Source organism: Kickxella alabastrina (assembly GCF_025024165.1).
Source record: "Kickxella alabastrina strain RSA 675 chromosome Unknown BX661scaffold_2, whole genome shotgun sequence".
NCBI classification, from domain to species: domain Eukaryota; kingdom Fungi; phylum Kickxellomycota; class Kickxellomycetes; order Kickxellales; family Kickxellaceae; genus Kickxella; species Kickxella alabastrina.
This window is the reverse complement of record NW_026251473.1, coordinates 25,604-42,285: the sequence shown is the minus strand read 5'-3', so window position 1 is coordinate 42,285 and position 16,682 is coordinate 25,604. Positions and strand designations below refer to the sequence as shown.

Here is a 16,682-nt window from a genome sequence, read left to right as displayed (position 1 = left end):
ACGTGGATGCCGCCCGAGACCATCGGCTCAGCTGTGCGCAGCTCGTCCTGGAGCCCGCGCAGATGGTCGAGAAACTCCGAGATTGGCGGCGGCCGAGAGTTAGAGAGCACATGTGCGTCATTTGTGGTGCCGCCCTTGCTGAGCTGCTTGGCCGTGCGCTTGAGCTCCGTGAGCGTCTGGGCGAGCAGCGAGGAGAGCTTGACGAGCGACGGAAACTGCCGTGACACGTTGATTGGCTTTATCTCTGCGTCTATGTCATTTGGTGTGTCATTCAGTGTGTTATTTATTGTGTTGCTCACTATGTCGTTCGCTGCGTTGCTTGCTGTATCGTTCGCTGTGTCGTTCGCTGTGTCGTTCGCTGTGTCGGGGTCGTGTGAGGCCATGGCTGGAGCTGGAGCTGAAAAAAAGCTGAATTGGATAACAAGGAATAAAATTAAATACAAATAAATTTCTGGCGGAAAGAGAAGAGAAAAGAAAAGAAAAGAAATGGCTTGAGTAGACTCGGAAAAAAGATCAACCCACGCATTGATCCATGTATGCGCCCATCTTTTGTTTCATTTTTTTTATCTGCGTTCGAATTCTGATCAACACTGCACTGTAATGCCCCCCAGCCTGGGTGGGGGGGGGGGTAACCTTAGAGATTGTGTTTACACACTTGCCCTAACATTTCGTTTCTTCGATAAACCTTTTTCTATCGTTTTCTAATTTCCAATTTCAATTCCATTGTTTTTTACTAGTCATTCATGGACGCTTTATCAGCGGTTTCTGCGGCCCGTCTGTCCCACCTGCCTGTAACCGCAGCCGAGTTTCTCACCGACAGCCTCCTCCTCACCGGCTCTGGCACCGCGCTCACCATCTACAACACGCACACACACACAGTCCAATCCAAGCTCATTCGGGCGCTTCCCAGCTTCCAGCGCATCCACGGAATTATTGTCCAGAAGAGAGGATCCCCGCACACAACACATCCCACTGTGCTCGTGTTCGGATCCAAATCATGGTCTGTTATTACAGTGGGCACAGCAGATGGTTCGGCGGCGATTGTGCAGTCGCAGCATACGATGCATGATTGGATCAAGGCCGCGCACTGGGTGTTGGATGAGGCGAGCGGCAGGTGGCTGGTGGCTTTGGCGTTTGCACATAATGACGTTGTAGTGTACGATCCGGAATCGGGCGCAGAGGAGTGGCGGGCACAGTGCGAGGAGCACTGCATTTTGTACGCGGCAGCACTTTATGGCCGCACTGTAGCTGAGATGCAAGTGGCTTCAGGAACTGTGTTTAACCAGGTTCTCATCTGGAAGCCTCAGTGGATTACTAGCAGCAGCAGCAGCAGCGGGGCATCGACAGACTCGCCGGTGATCTGGAGACTGCGTGGCCATGAGGGCGTGGTCTTTGGCCTGTGCTTTAGCCACGACAGCCGCCGCATAGCGTCGGTATCGGACGACCGCACGGTGCGGCTCTGGGACCTCGAAAACGGCACAGCCGTGTCCGCGCTGTTCGGCCACCAGGCACGCATATGGACATGCCTCCTGCTGGACCACCTGATTGTCAGCGCCTCGGAGGACGGCACATGCCGGGTCTGGTCCAATCAAGGCATCTTGGTAGATGCGTGGACGCAGGCGAAGAAGAACGTCTGGGCGCTGGCCACCAATCCGTCGCAGACCCTGGTGGCGTCGGGCGCGGCCGATGGCTCAGTGCGCATCTGGCGTGTTTGCGAGGCTGGCGGACGGCTCATTGATGCCGATGGACTTTTTGCAGAGCCGATGCCTGCGCAGGAGGAGTATCTTGCAGGCGCGCGAGCCACCGAGCATATCCGCGGTTTGGCGCTGCTCGGCGGCAGCGGCGGTCTTTTGGCTGTCATGGACTCTGGGTGTGTGCTGCGCAAGGATGCCGGAGCTGGTTGGCGCGTGTGGGCGCGCGTACCCGAGGGATATGCCATGGTTGCTGGCTCGGTCTCGGGCCAATTGGCAGCTGTGGGCCAGCGCGATGGCTGCGTTATGCTGGTCTGCCCGGCATGGGGGGATTCCCCGCGGGTCGCTCGGCTGCACTCCTCTGCCGTGCGCCATTTAACCATTGTTGCCCCGCCTGTGAATGAGCTAGGCGATGATCTTTATGATCTGATCACGGTTGATTCCAACCATCAGGCCGTTTGGTCGCGCGTCAGACTTGGCGGTGGCCAGCCCGCATGGTCTGTTGTGGCGACATTCGGGATGCCTGAGAATGCTGACTTTTCCGCTGCCGCTGTTAGCCTTGCACTGGGCTGGGCCGCCGTTGGGTCGGCCAAGGGCGCGCTGTACATTTACGATGTGCCCACGGATTTGATTGAGTGCCCTGTTGACGAGTATGACGTGGACCGCAATGGCGTTGCGCACCTGGATGTTGCCGTCTGCTGGGCATCCGCTCATGACAAATTCACTGTATCATCGCTGCTCATCCATCAGCTGCCGCCCTCAGCTAATGATAATTGTGATTATGGTGATGACCAGGGTGCCCGCAAGCGTTGCGTTCTGGTAACAGGCGGCCGCGACGGCATGATGCAGCGCTTTGTCCTGGAGATTGCACACACAGTGCGTACTTCCGGAGACTCAAAGCACGAGCGCACCGGCCCATTGGCTAACCAGCCTGACAACGACCAGAACCGCCGCACTGCTGTCGTGAGTCGTATTTCTAGCCAACGGCTGACAGCCGGGTGGGTCGAGCAGCTGGTCCTGTTCGGCGCCAACGAGATACATGCAGTGACGTTCTACCGCAAACACATGGATCTAATTGACCCCAATGGCCTCAAGCTATTGTCCATAGCGTGCGCCGGCGGCAACAAGCAATGGCACTTGACGCGCACTTCAGAAAACCATATCCGCTGTGCATTCCTCAAAAAATTGCAGCTGCTCACATACAAGCTGCTGCCGCCCCCTAACCACACCCTTGCGGATTGCAGCAGCTGCTATTTGACCCCAGGCATTTCGTCTCTGGATATCCGCAGCATCACAGCCATGGGTAATCTCATAGCATTGGGCGGCGAGGACTGCGTTGTGCGTGTCTATGAGTACGCCAATAATGCACTGCACTTGAGGGCGCAGGCGAGGAGGCATGGGTCGGCTATAAGATGCGTTACTTTCGTCACCCCTCACTGCTTGCTGTCCGCCGGCGGAAACAGCGAGCTGCGCTGTTGGAGCCTGGACGGCAGCAGCCTGTTGGAGAGCGCTGTGGCGCCCACCGAGTCCTCCGATTCGCTGCGCATCATGCAGCTCACCCTAATACCCCATGGAAACCACTCGGAGTATACACTGGTCGCGGCCGCATACTCTGACGCCTCCATTCGGCTGTGGAAGCTTGACCCCCTCAATGGGTTCACTTGTGTGGCTTCGGATAAGCAGCACACCCATGCGCATTGCGTTCTGTCACTTGCTGTGCTTTCATATGGTGACTCCACGGTGTTGCTGAGCGGGGCGACAGACGGACAAGTGATCCTATGGGATGTTTCTGTATACACGCGGCCCACTCCCTCTTTGTCGCGCACGGGTGATTTGGGCCCACCCATATGTGTTCTTCCGGGTATTCACCAATCAGGCGTCAACACCATTGATGTCAAGCACTTGGCGGACTCGCGTGCGCTGTTGGCCAGCGGCGGTGATGACAACAGCCTGACTGTGTGTGAGCTGGACCTTAGTATCACTGGGTTGAATGTGGATGAAAATGTGGATGTGGTTGTGAGAAGAGCAACATATGCTTGCGCGCATGCGTCGTCGGTGCAGGGGGTTGCGTTTATGAGTGATGGAGGCGTGTGCTCGGTGGCGACAGACCAAAGAGTGGCAAAGTGGGCGGTTTCTGTGGATAGAGAGGAGCTGTCTATTGAGTTGGAGGATATGGGCTTTACGCAGGTTGCGGATCCGTCTGCAATGAGCGTTGTGCGGTTGGACAATGTGGATGTGTGTCTGGTTGCTGGGATTGGTATAGAAGCCATAGATATTTGAATTATTTATTAATACATTTCTTTTATTTTCCAATTCATGTTACATATAAACTGTCGTGCTCTATAAAAATGTGGGTCTAAATCGATATATTCAAGTCTTGAAAATGACTTTTTTTGAACTGAAAAAGGGGGCAGCACTGTGTAGGCAGCGCTGTAAACATAATGTTCCTTGATGTCAGCCAGTAATAACAGAAATGTGTATAGTGGCCATGAGGGCGATCTTGATTCTTGAAAAGGGAAGATGGTGGCTTGAAATGTGTGTTGGGCACCACATAAACAACATATTATGAATTATTTTAAAGTAATTGGAATATGATTGTAATTGAAATATAATAAAAAAACTTTAAATGGCTGATAATTTTTATCCGCAGACGATATTGTTATTAGGCAATGAAATGCATCTCGTTCCATTGGCACACGCCCTAATGACGCCCCATTTTCCATACAAGCAAGTGTCGAATGACTTTCTGTCGCTAGTACACCGGAGCATTCCAGTAGCGCATCGGTCCTTAACAGCATCATTGTTGTCTTCATCGCCGTTACTGTCCTTATTGCCATCGTCAACGGGTTTAGTTACTGGGGTTTGATCGGCTGCTGCTGTTGACGATAATGTAGATGACGCAGACAATGTCGGGAATGAGTCCAATGATGAGGAGGAGGGTTCTGAATCTGTAGATAATACGGAATCAATAGATACTTGTTCGGTGGTTGGTAATGTTTCTAAAGAGGATGGGGAGGTTGTCTTAGAAGACGCCTCGGAGAATGCCTCAGAAGATTCCTTGGGGGACACCTTGAAAGACGTCCCAGTTGTTGTTGCTTCAGTCACAATAGACAACTCGGCTGGAGACGATGATGGCTTGACAGATGATTCTGAGGATGATTCTGAGGACAGTTCTGAGGATGGCTCTGAGACCACAGAAAAGGATCCTTCAGAAGTTGATGAAAATTCAGTGGACAATTCGACGGATGAAGTGCTGGTTGGATTTTCGATCAAAGTGGTAAATTCTTCAGATGATGATGGCTGTCCAGCAGATGATCCAGAGATCAATCCAGAGGACAAAGTAGTAGATGCTTCTGAGGTCAATGACAGCTCTGAAGACGATTCAGTTGGCGATTCAGTTGACGATTCGTTTGTTGCTATTTCGGTTTCAAAAGAGGATATGCTTGATGTAGACTCCTGAGTTATGGATGATAAATCAGATGACAATCCAAATGTTAATTCAGAAGATGATGCAGCCACCAACGAAGAATCTTGAGAAACTGTAGAGCTCAACAACATTACCACAGTGTCTATTTTCTTGGCAGTAATAGTGGATGATGGCTGTTGGAGCACAGAGGCACTGTTCATGCTTTCTGTGCTACTGATTTCAATGCTTGCCAGGATGGGTGAGCGCGGAATATCCAGGGTCACAATGTTCAATGTAGTAAACTCTGTGCTTGATTCGACATTGTCAAAAATGGTGGAACTGTCTAACTGGGTAGGAGAAATGCCAGTGTCCAGTGATAATGGCTCAAAACTTGATGTGTAGCTGGATGACGAAACCAAGGCTGTCACTGAGCTTGTGTCAAAAGCCACATCTGAGCTGCGGACCCAGCTAGTTTTTGTGGTGTCTGGCGAGACTACAGTTGCAACAGAGCTGATATCAATTTCCTCGACTGAGCTAAGGCTGGAGCTATGTTCTGACTTGGATTCAGATTCAGATTCAGATACAGATCTGAGTTCAGAGTTGGAATCTGTGCTGGATGATGGTACTAAGGTTTTCACTGAGCTGGTGTCCAAAGTAACAGCTGATTCTGTGTCTGAGCTGATATTCGAGCTAATGTCAGAACTAATATCTGAGCTAATATCCAGACTTGAGTCTAAGATTAAAGCTAATGGGGGTGGCAGACTGAATGCCGAGCTGAGCAACGTAGTGCAAGCAGTGCTAAAATATGTGCTGTAGGATGTGCTAATTCCTGAAATAAACTCGGATCCAAACGTTATTCTTGGAATTAAAATATAGGCTGAAGGTGCTGCTATGCTGGACTCAGAGCTGGGTCCCAAACTGGAACTCGAGCTAGAGGTTAAGGTGGTCTCCAACGTGGGCTTAAGGCTTGGGATTGCAAGTGTAGAAAATGATTGCACTGAGCTTGAATCAGTGGTTGGCTTTTCAGATTGCCACAGCAATGGTTTAGAACTGAACGTGGAGCTTGATTCCTTACTTGATTCCTTGCTTGACTTGGCACTCTGGCTACCGTCAATTCCGCTTGAGGCTATGTTATTGTCAACATCTTTGCCCAATGTTTTTTCATCTGTGGCACTGTTCTCATTGCCAAATTTATCCAACAAAGTTGACAATGTAGTCTCAAGTGACCTACTGCTCCCAAACTCAAGATCGGTTTCATCAGCAGATGCCGTCAATTCAGCAGTGTCTCTTTTGTGCTTTCTGTGTAACAGCGAGGTTGGTCCACTGCCAATTTCCAGCATAGCAATTTTCTGCTGGACAGTCGTCATTGCAGATCCTATACCCGGTGCTGTGAATGTGGGTGAAGGCGTTTTGTCAACCGTGGGTGTTGTCAAGCATCCACTGGGAGAAGAATCGGAGCCCAGATCATCGCAAATGCTCATTGACAACAATGATTTGGTAATCGGAGAAAGAGGTGCAGTTGACTTTTTAGTATTGGGCTCAAATGAAATGCGGAATGGGAGGCGTCCTAAAACTATATATCCAAACGGATGCGGAATGCTGTACACATTGTTTGCCGAATTCGTGGAAGGCAACTCTGGTGTAATTGTTGCTGACACTGTAGTACTGGAAGCGTTTACTGATATTGCCCCTGGCACAAGCTGCCCCATAGACAGTGCACATGCCAGTAGCTGAAAAGCTGGTGAATAACAAAGCTTCATTATAATATTTTTGTGCAAACGATAATGTATAATCCAAATAATGTTTAACGGAAGCAAACTGGGGAATGTTTGTTTTCTCCACAAATATACAGCATTGGCATGTGGAATGCTTGACTAGTTAGCATAAAAAAAATTGGCAAGGTTGTTTTTGAGAGACATTAATAATATGCGCGGCTGTATTATATTGTCAATAGTACGGCAGAGGTAACTACAGTAATGACTTTTATACAGGCATTTGCATTTAATATAAGATGCTGGCTAGAAGCAGTAAATTTCCAAAGGTCGCAGAATATTTAAAATGGCCGCCTTGGTAGACAGTCACGCAATTACCCCATGCAAGTGGGCAAAGCCATGAATAAACTCAGTATTAAAATGCACTATGACGTAAAAAATTCAATTGAAAAATGTTATTTCGCGTTGGAATATAGGATGTCTTATGAACATGTAGATAAACTATAATCGTATAAAATATACTTAATAAATAAGTGCTATGCACTGTGAACGGTGAAGAGTAGAGAGCATATTGCTCTGGTCACTGTGTGACTTATTGTTTGTGTGGCTAAACAGCAAAGACTGGTTAATCAGTTGATCGCCATCAACCAATAAAAGGGCAAAACGATAACATTTATTAGTGCTCTCTTTTCTTATTTCCTAGTGTTTGAATATAGTTTTATGAGTACATTGATCGAATTCACTCGTTAACAGTGTGTTTGGCATCAGTGTCATTGTTATTGCCCCTTCCGATGCCTCTACCAATGCTGGTGCCAATATATCTGCAAGGATAATTTCCTCCTCAGTGCACTGTTATGATCTGCTCCATCAGTGCCTTGCTCATCCAGTCATCATGCTCTTGGTGGCAAAGCCTGTTTGGTAGGCAAGGCATGATCATGTCCCCCACAAAGAGCCAACATTTTTTGTCTGTTGGTTTCCATCCCCATTGCAGTAAGCAGAGATGTTGTGTTAAAAAGTATATGTATATATTCCAAAAATGAACTAAAAGAAGGCTAAGGGATGAACAGCCTCTACTGTTCATATTCATTGGTACTTGGGTATGCGGGAATTCATATGCACACATAAGTAGGTAATTAGCCAGTGATTGATTAATGAATCACTCGCCGGGGACAAGCCGGATTTTCTTGTACCACAAGAGATCCAACTGTGGGTGGGCTGTGCTAGCAGCAATGTCTGCTTTTTTGTTTTCTCTGTCCCTGCATGTCCTTGCACCCATTGTATATTGAGTGGCTCCTTGCAGGTCTGGAACAAAGGCAGCACTAGTCGCCCAAGATACTCTTGGTTAGACTTGGCGACCAGCTTTCTAATGTCCCATTTGTCTACAAGCATCTGAGAAACCCCAATGGTGGCTTGGGAGTTGCAGTTTATCAGTTAAACTTTTATATTTAAAACATAAAAACCCACACCATTAAAAAAACTTGAAAATATAATTATATGAAACCAGTTGGACTGGTATATTACTAGTGTTGTGATTTCGGGAGAGCGCTAGTCAGCTAGTGTTAAAATTATGTTTAGGTTTTTTTTTATAGTTTTTATTACCAAGGGAATCAAAAGTAGAGCTAGGGCCGGCCTCGTCTTATATGTATCTCGTCGCCTTTGTTGTGCGCATTGCCAATTATACACTCTGTTGGCGAGAACTGGTTCTTCTGTGAGCAGACCAGTATCTTGGGAAGTCAATATCATGGTATTCGTGTGTGTGCACTCACGCGTGTGCATTGCAAAATGGGGAGTATGTCTGGGCATCATTATTGTGCCTCATTAATTTACGCCTGCATAACCCAATTAGTACCCTATCGATCGGCATGCAGATGAAAACTTGTTTCACGATTCTCAACCTTGACATCCACTTCTATATCCTCGGGCTGCGCAACAATAGGATAAATGCAAAATATTATTTTTGTGACAGTACTAATTATTAGTTTTCTTAGTACAATAATCCAATCTCATATTATTAGCCAGCCCTGCCACATATGGTTCATAACCACACGTCCCCGGATATGGATAACTTGAAGTTGAGACTGTTGAGACTGTTGATGCATTACTTCCTCTGCGTGAAATTGAAGGAGTAAGTGTGGGTGTGTGCGGTATATTTAAATTTGGCGGGGGCTTTTTACAAGTTTTTATAGTCAACCTTACATGTTCCTTTATATTGTTTTCGGCGAAAGTGAGTGAGTTGTCGAGCTGCTTACTTCCGCCAATATAACTGAGAATAATATTTTTATTGGCTATTTTTTCAAGGTTATCTATTTTTGGAATAATTTTATATTGAATAAAAATTGTAATTCTAACCTTAGGCTGAACTGTAAACTGTTTAACGCCAAAGCTCGCCAGATCTTTACATTTGGATGAATAAACATCTACGATAATATTCCCTTTATTGGATATGTATGCTATGCTGACAATTGTGCCTTGTAGGTATGTTGAAGCGCGACTTATGTTGATGAGCGGGTAATAGAAAAAGTGAATGTATTTAATGGGTATTAGTAAAAATATTGTGAAATTATAAACCGAAGAACGTACTGTTGCGCAGACTGAAGATATGGAAGTGGATGTTGAGGTCGAGAATCGCCAAACAGGTTTCCACCTGCGCGCTGATCGATAGGACGCTAATTGGATAACGCAAGCGTAAATCAGGGAGGCATTACATTGATGCCCAAACATGCTCCCCATTCTGTAATGCACACGCATAAGCGTACACGCACGAAAACCACAACATTGACTTGCCAAGATACCGGTCTACTCGCAGAAGATCCAGTTCTCACCAACGGAGCGCACAATGGACAATGTGCACAACAAAGGCGACTGGGAACATATATAAGATGAGGCTGGCCCCTAGTAGTACTTTAGAAACATCAGTAATAAAACCTTTTATAAAATCACCCCTAACTTTTAACACTAGACAACTAGTGCTCCTCACACCCCCTCTTACTATAACAGTACCATATATATATATATATTAATTTTAACAGCCAATGCAAATATTTTTCTTTTTTATGGGCAATAATTCAGAAAAAAAAGTGTATGTACAATTTATTTTATTTTCAATACATTCTTAATAAAAAAGCAGCTTGTGTTTACTTACAGGTTTACTATTGACTGTGTCACGTAAAGCCTATTTATATACTCTTAATTTCATACACACACATCCACTAGGCTTTGTATTTATTTATAAATGCCTAAAAAACACATGATACTTTGTAAAAAGATGTATCAAGTCAATAATATAAAAAGGGAGTATATTCCTCCATGAGGAGAACAAATTATTGGTTAATGGTGATCAACTGATTAACCAGTCTTGGCTGTTTAGCAATACAAACAATAAGTCACACAGTGACCAAAGAAATATGCTTTCTATTCTTTACTTTTCACAGGGCATAGCACTTATTTATTAAATATACTTTATATCATTATAGTTTATCTACACGTTCATAGAACGTTTTTCCTATATTCCAACACAAATGATGAAGTACTTCATCTCGTCCCTTTTATACGTTTTCCTACATGGTAATAACAAAACAAATTATATTCCGTGATCTAATAACTAATACAATGCCGATCAGTTATTGGCCACTATCTTGATAGTGGATATAGTCCTGTTTAGGGCCCAAAGCTTATTTTTCTTGTCCAAAATGTAAAAAATAATATTAATCAGAGGTCTCTTCTTTACCCCTTTTAAATAACCCAAATCGAAATTTTGTGGTGCCCAGCACACATTTCAAGCCACTACCTTCCCTTTTCAAGAATCAAGATTGCCCTCATAGCCGCTATACATGTTTCTGTTATTGCTGGCTAACATCAAGGAACATTATGTTTACAGCACTGCCCGCACAGCGCTGCCCCCTTTTTCAGTTCAAAAAAAGTAATTTTCAAGACTTGAATATATCGATTCAGACCCATATTTTTATAGAGCACGACAACTAAACCGCTTGTTAAATTACTTATATATTTGTTCTATTAACATTTTAAAAAAACATTTATTCACTTTATTTCAGACCTAATTATAAAATAAAGCAGCTAGCCATTTGCATGCCCACTTACTTGCATGTTTGATTTTTTGGCTGAGTGTCAAGAAAAAACCAATTTTTTATACTTATGTACATGCGAACAATATCTTGGCACATGAATTTTATTTGTCGATTTTCATAGCAAATAAGAACATAATTATTTATATAATAAAAGCATACAATTTTTTCATGTCGACAGGATATCCATTAAACCTTTTATATAAAATTTTTTGGCCAACCGATGCCCAATGTGATTGATCGAGTTATCATGAGATAAGCAATTGATTGGCATTGTTTAGCAATTATTATTAATAAAATAAAAATAAAAATAAAACCACATGCCCATTCAAAGTTACCAGCCCTTTATAGGCACCCTACACATCACCTTTATCTTTGCTATCAGCAGAATAACTGCGCAATGTGTCTGGTCGTTTTCCATACATTTTAATAATTCCATCCTTCTCGCAAATTATCTCCTTCAACGCGCCGATAGCCTCGTCATTCCTCGCCAACGCTGCATACAGTCTTCCACATCCCTTTTTCAACTCGCCAACCTGCTTTAATTTTGCCTTTAGTTCCTCTCCTTGTATTTTTAGTTCAGAAGTCAATTTGCTGATATTCTCAGCAACCTTTAAATGGATATCAGCCATGTCTTCAGCTTCTTCTAGAGTATCATTCACGTGAAGTCCATTTATTCGGTTAGTTATTGCCTGAGCGATTTCAACACTGGTTGGCTGGGCGTATTGTATGTCATCTTGTTCGATCTCAAAAAATAGGGGCAGTGGTGGGCCGTATTGTGGCTCGAGGCAGATAGGGCATTTGGGCGAGGTTGATAGCCAGGTTTGGGCGCAGATTTGGTGGAAGGCATGGCCGCAGGTGAGCGCCGCAGGGCGCACTTTTATGGATTGTCGCTGGTTGGAGTTAGTGCTAGTAACACGAGCGTTACCAGTGGTTGTAGTGGTAGGTGCTTGTGCAATAAACAAGGATTCGAGGCAAATAACACAAACCATTTTGTATTGCTTTTTTTTACTCAGCCAGAAAAAAAAGTAGTGGAAAAATAATATGAGAATAGAATTGGCAGTATGAGGTAAAAAAAAAGTTGGTAGACTAGGCATGCCTTAAATATCATATTTACAGCAGCTGCTTGGAATTCAAAGAAGATAAAATATTATTTGAGTTTGATCTTTATGCACATTTACACTGTTTATCAATAAAAAAAGTTGGGATAAAATGCTATTATGCTCTGTGTTAATTATATTAAATATGATGAAAGATATATTTAAAACCAAGAACATTATTATAAATCTTTCTAGTTTTGGACCATGTCCTCCACCCGCTTCATGGCCACTGGGGTGTTTAACCAATGAGGATTGAGCTGCAAGGCAGTTGATAGCTGTCTCTTGATGTAAGGAAAATAATAAAAAGCATCCAGCCTTGTTGCGCTTGGGAGTAGCGTTTGGCTTGGGCACAGCATTTGCATCAATTGGCAGTCTACCAGTGCGTTTGAATGCTTGGTGGCGCTCACCAACTTTGCAACAATATGGGAATATCAGAACCAAATTGCATTCCGATGGAATGACGCGGTTCCAGCATCTTAACTTGATGTTGGACTCAATGGCGGCCCTGGCTTCATCCTTGAGCGCTGGCTTTGAATTCTGTGAAATGGTCGCCCCTCGTTTTAGGGTATTTCCGGGGTCATAAATAAACCGTGTGATTTTGAGTGAGCTGTGATACAAAAACTCAATAACAGGATTGTAAGCCAACTATTTCCTACATTAGTCGAGTGCTTTACAAACGCATTTTCAAACTTTAAAAAATACATTGAGTCATTGAGCTAGTGTTGGTAACTACTTTAAATGTAGTTATTTTACATAGCCGTTTTCAAGCTGCACCTCTAATGTATTACAAACTAGTTCAGGAAATGTACAATAATTGTGTCGTGTCTATAGATCCCAAAAGAATAAATGGCATGGCGCGCATTCTAGTTAGTGGGAAAATGAAAGAATCACAATGCCAATTTTCTCTATTTATTTATTAAAACCAAACAAACAAATATTAAGGGAGTTTTGTGCTTCCAAAATATCTAATCGCCAAAAAGTGCTTTAATCGATTAATCGACTTCATTCATTCGTTCATTCAGCAAATTAAATTAAATACAATAATTAAATGTTTCGAATTTGGCTATGTGTGGGGGGAGGGAAGGTTGAGAAATTTTACAGCTAAATTTAACTACTTTGTTTTTTTTAGGTGGGGGATTGTTTCAATATTTTTTCTTTGAAGCATACCTTTTTTTATTCACTGCGTTGAAAACAACAAAGGCAAAAAAGATTAGATTTGCAATTGGGATTGTTTTGTTTTGTTTTGTTTTTCATTATTTGCCACGTAAAAAAAGTGGAGATAATCCTATTTTGTTTTCTTTTTTTTTGTTGGTTGGTATGAGAAGCATTTAAAAAATTAAAAAAAAAGACGAGAAGGGGAGGGATGAAGCCTGAAAAAGCCACACGCACTCTCCTTTTCATTAATTTTTCTTTTTTCTTCTTCCTTTTTTCACTGCCTCTTTTATTTTCTATACCTTAATTCAAAGTCAAATATAAATTCCATTTCAATCTATTTTACACTATTTAATTAAATAATAATGCCTATATTCTCGTTCATCAAAAACCTCGTTGGCGGACAACAACAACCATCCACTACTGAGCATCCAGCAGCAGCAGCAGCAACCACCGCCACGAGCATCGACACACCCAATACACCACCAGTATGCGAACAAAGCAACCACACCGACAACAGCGGTAAAAGCAATGCATTAACTACAGCAAAACCACCACTGCGGCCGCCACCACCCATGAGCACAACGCCGAAGAACCCAAGCAGCAGAAGCAAGCCTCCATCGAGCATAAGTGATCCGAACAGTTCGCCCAAAACCAGACCACCATTGACACCCGTTTCTGGTGAAAGCCTGTTGCGCACCGAGTCTTCGTCATCGGTGTATAGGGATTTTACGGGGCAGGGGCATGCGGACCGCGGGCATTGGAATGACCCACCGACTACGGTCTTTAAACCTACAAATAGCACGGCCAATGGCACAGCTAATGCCACAGCCAATGCTGCCGGCGGCGGTGCGCAGGACGCAGAGGCGGATGCAGATGCTTCTTTGACGGAGGCCGGTGCTTTGGAGAGTCGCGTGGAGATGGAGCTGAGTATCAGACGGATTCTTAGTGAGAGATTGCAGATGGTAGATACGGCGGAGGCGATGAACCGCCGGGTGGTGGAGGACACGGAGAAGCGACTGGGCGTTCTGTGGGAGCGGATGCAGCTTTTGGACGAGCGGCTGATCGCGGAGCTCAATAGGCTGTGTGCGCTGCTGGATACTGATATGCACGCTGAAGCTTTGGGCGTTTACAGGGAGGTGGTGAAGGCGTATGAGTCGGAGCTCAAGTGGCTGGTTGGGATCAAGCGTGTTATTGAATTGAGCAAATGAAAAATAAACTAGTTTCTTGAAGAAGGCTCTGATGGTGGTTGTTGGGATTTTCCTTGGCTTTTGAAGGCGTCGATTTCTTGCAGCCGGTCTTGGTGCGATTGCTGCTGGGCGCGGAGGAGCGGCTTGAGCGTGTATGTGGCGACGGCAACGCCCACTGCGCTGGCGACGAGCGGAGGCCCGAATCTCTGGAAGAAAGACATTATGTGTACAGAGCGCGAAAAAAAATAGACAAGTTGAAGGGGAATTTCGAATTTTGAATTTTGAATTTAGAGTTTAGAATTAAAGAATGGAAGCTGAATTGAAGAATGATAAAAATCTTAAGCGAGGATGGAACACTTCTTTTTATTTTTTCTGCTGGTGAGCGGCGATTGGACAGCAAAGAAAGATAAATATGAAAGTTTGTGATGATGTAGCCCGCTTCTTCATCCCTCTTTTATTTATTGTTTTTTGTTTTTTGTAAGTGGTCCACGACAAAGCCTTGGCTTCTCTTTTTTCTTTCAACCCATTAACTGACTCACCCAGCTCCTTTAAAGTTCCTTTAAATCCGCCTACTCCCAATTCATTATTCTTCCCGATGCGCGTCGCAGTGTTTTTCTACTGTGCAGCATCGCTGCTACTCGGCCACCACGCAACCGCCGCGGCAGCGGTTTTATCAAATCCACCCACCGGCCTCGTCAACACAAACCTCATCCGCACAGTCGACCTACAGGCGCTGCCCTACGTGCATGAGCAGCTTGGCGTCATTGTGCAGAACGACCACCCGACACTGGCCTTTACGCGCTACAAGCTGCGCATCCCACAGGCCAAGTGCGCGCGGCTGGCACAGATTCACGTGCATGAGCGCAAGAGCGGTGCGCCGCTACCGCTGGTCCGCCACCGGCCCCTGGCAGAGGCAGCAGCGGATTCTGACGATCCAGAGGTGTACGAGGTGCGGCTGCGCGGCGCTGGGCTGATGCCAGGGGAGAAGCTCGGGCTGAACATTGATCTGGTGTTTGGCGCCGGCAGCGTGCAGCCGAGCCCTGCGGTGGCCGGGCAGGCGGCGGACCAGGTGTGGGCGTGGGCTGACGCCGCACTGGTCACATCTGACTACGCGACGCGCAAGCAGAAGACCGTGGTCAAGACGCGCGTCGCTCGCGTCGGGCGCGTGGACGGGGCGCTGGCGCTGGCGAAGGGCGGCACGGTGACGTTCGGCCCGTACACGAACGCCACGGCGGCAGACGGTAAGGGTGAGATTGGCGTGCACTTTGTGGACAATGGCGCGCAGATGGAGGCGGTGACCCAGCGGCGTGAGTACTTTGTCAGCCAGTGGGCCGACGACCTGCACGTGCGCGACTATTACACGGTGCGCAACGCCGGGCCGCAGCTCGATCGCTTCGACAAGGTGCGGCAGGTGATGACCAAGCATATGCACGGCCGCGACAATTTCATCAAGGCGCTGTTGGTCAGCGTGCCGGCCGATGCGCGCGAGATGTACTTTGTCGACCAGATCGGCAACGTGTCGACGTCGGCCGTGTCCCAAGCAAAGCTCGGCAGCCGCAAGGTGCTGCAGCTACAGCCGCGGTACCCGCTGCCTGGCGGATGGGTTTACGCGTGGTGGCACGGGTACAGCGTGCCGCTGGCGCAGTATCTGCGGCGCCAGGGCTCGCGCCACCACCTGCGCGTGCCTCTGATCGAGCCGATCACCGCCACTGCGTCGCTGGAGGCCCGGCTGTCGACGAAGGAGCTTGCTGCGCGCAACACGGCTGTGACCAAGTACGAGATGCGCGTGACGCTGCCCGAGGGCGCGTCTGCCGTGCGGCTGGCCGCGTCAGTTGACTTAAGCGCGGAGCTGGTACGCACAAAGTACTACCTGGACTCGGTCGGCCGCCCGGTAGTCGTGGTGCGATGCCACAACGTGGCGCCCGACATGTTCGGCCTTGCGGTTGTGGTGTCCTACGACTACAGCCGCCTGGCTGCGTGGATTAAACCGGCCGTGGTTGCTGCCTGGCTGCTGATTGCCTTTGGCATGGCGTCGGCCCTGAGCCGCGTCGAGAGGGGCCTGGCCAAGAAGAACAAGGCCAAGACAGAGTGAGTTGGCTGCTAATGTTATTAGAGGACTGAAAATCGAAAAATCGAAAAATCGAAAAATCGAAAAATCAAAATCAAAATCAAAATCAAAATCAAAATCAAATGTTTGGCTGTTTGTTTGGGCTCAGGGCCCCAGTCCGAAGCAATACACGTTGTGCGCGTCGGGCGTTGGGCATAGCGGGTCGACCAGCGTCATTTGCGCCAGGTCAGTGCTTGTGTGCGTAGTAGCGGTCGTTTTTGGGTTTAAAGCAGCCGTGGCCG

General features: G+C 46.4%; 5 protein-coding genes across 5 annotated transcripts; 3 read left to right on the top strand and 2 right to left on the bottom strand.

The window, feature by feature from the left end:
- Nucleotides 1-654: 654 nt before the first annotated feature.
- Nucleotides 655-4,001, top strand: BX661DRAFT_176445 (WD40-repeat-containing domain protein). The gene has a single exon (XM_051534332.1). It carries the CDS (start codon nt 744-746, stop codon nt 3,969-3,971), a length of 3,228 nt encoding a protein of 1,075 aa, XP_051394379.1. The 5' UTR covers nt 655-743; the 3' UTR covers nt 3,972-4,001.
- A 330-nt stretch (nt 4,002-4,331) lies between these two features.
- Nucleotides 4,332-6,884, bottom strand: BX661DRAFT_215574 (uncharacterized protein; the record flags this gene model as incomplete). The annotated part of the gene is made up of 1 exon (XM_051538758.1): nt 4,332-6,884. The coding sequence occupies exon 1, from the start codon at nt 6,855-6,857 to the stop codon at nt 4,332-4,334; it is 2,526 nt and encodes an 841-aa protein (XP_051394378.1). The 5' UTR covers nt 6,858-6,884.
- Nucleotides 6,885-11,247: 4,363 nt separating this feature from the next.
- On the bottom strand, nt 11,248-11,883 carry BX661DRAFT_215573 (uncharacterized protein; the record flags this gene model as incomplete). Its single annotated transcript, XM_051538757.1, has 1 exon — nt 11,248-11,883. One exon carries the CDS (start codon nt 11,881-11,883, stop codon nt 11,248-11,250), a length of 636 nt encoding a protein of 211 aa, XP_051394377.1.
- Nucleotides 11,884-13,319: 1,436 nt separating this feature from the next.
- Nucleotides 13,320-14,660, top strand: BX661DRAFT_176436 (uncharacterized protein). The gene has a single exon (XM_051534331.1). It carries the CDS (start codon nt 13,509-13,511, stop codon nt 14,352-14,354), a length of 846 nt encoding a protein of 281 aa, XP_051394376.1. The 5' UTR covers nt 13,320-13,508; the 3' UTR covers nt 14,355-14,660.
- Nucleotides 14,661-16,491, top strand: BX661DRAFT_176435 (Ribophorin I). Its single transcript, XM_051534330.1, has one exon. It carries the CDS (start codon nt 14,929-14,931, stop codon nt 16,423-16,425), a length of 1,497 nt encoding a protein of 498 aa, XP_051394375.1. The 5' UTR covers nt 14,661-14,928; the 3' UTR covers nt 16,426-16,491.
- The last annotated feature ends 191 nt before the right edge of the window (nt 16,492-16,682 follow it).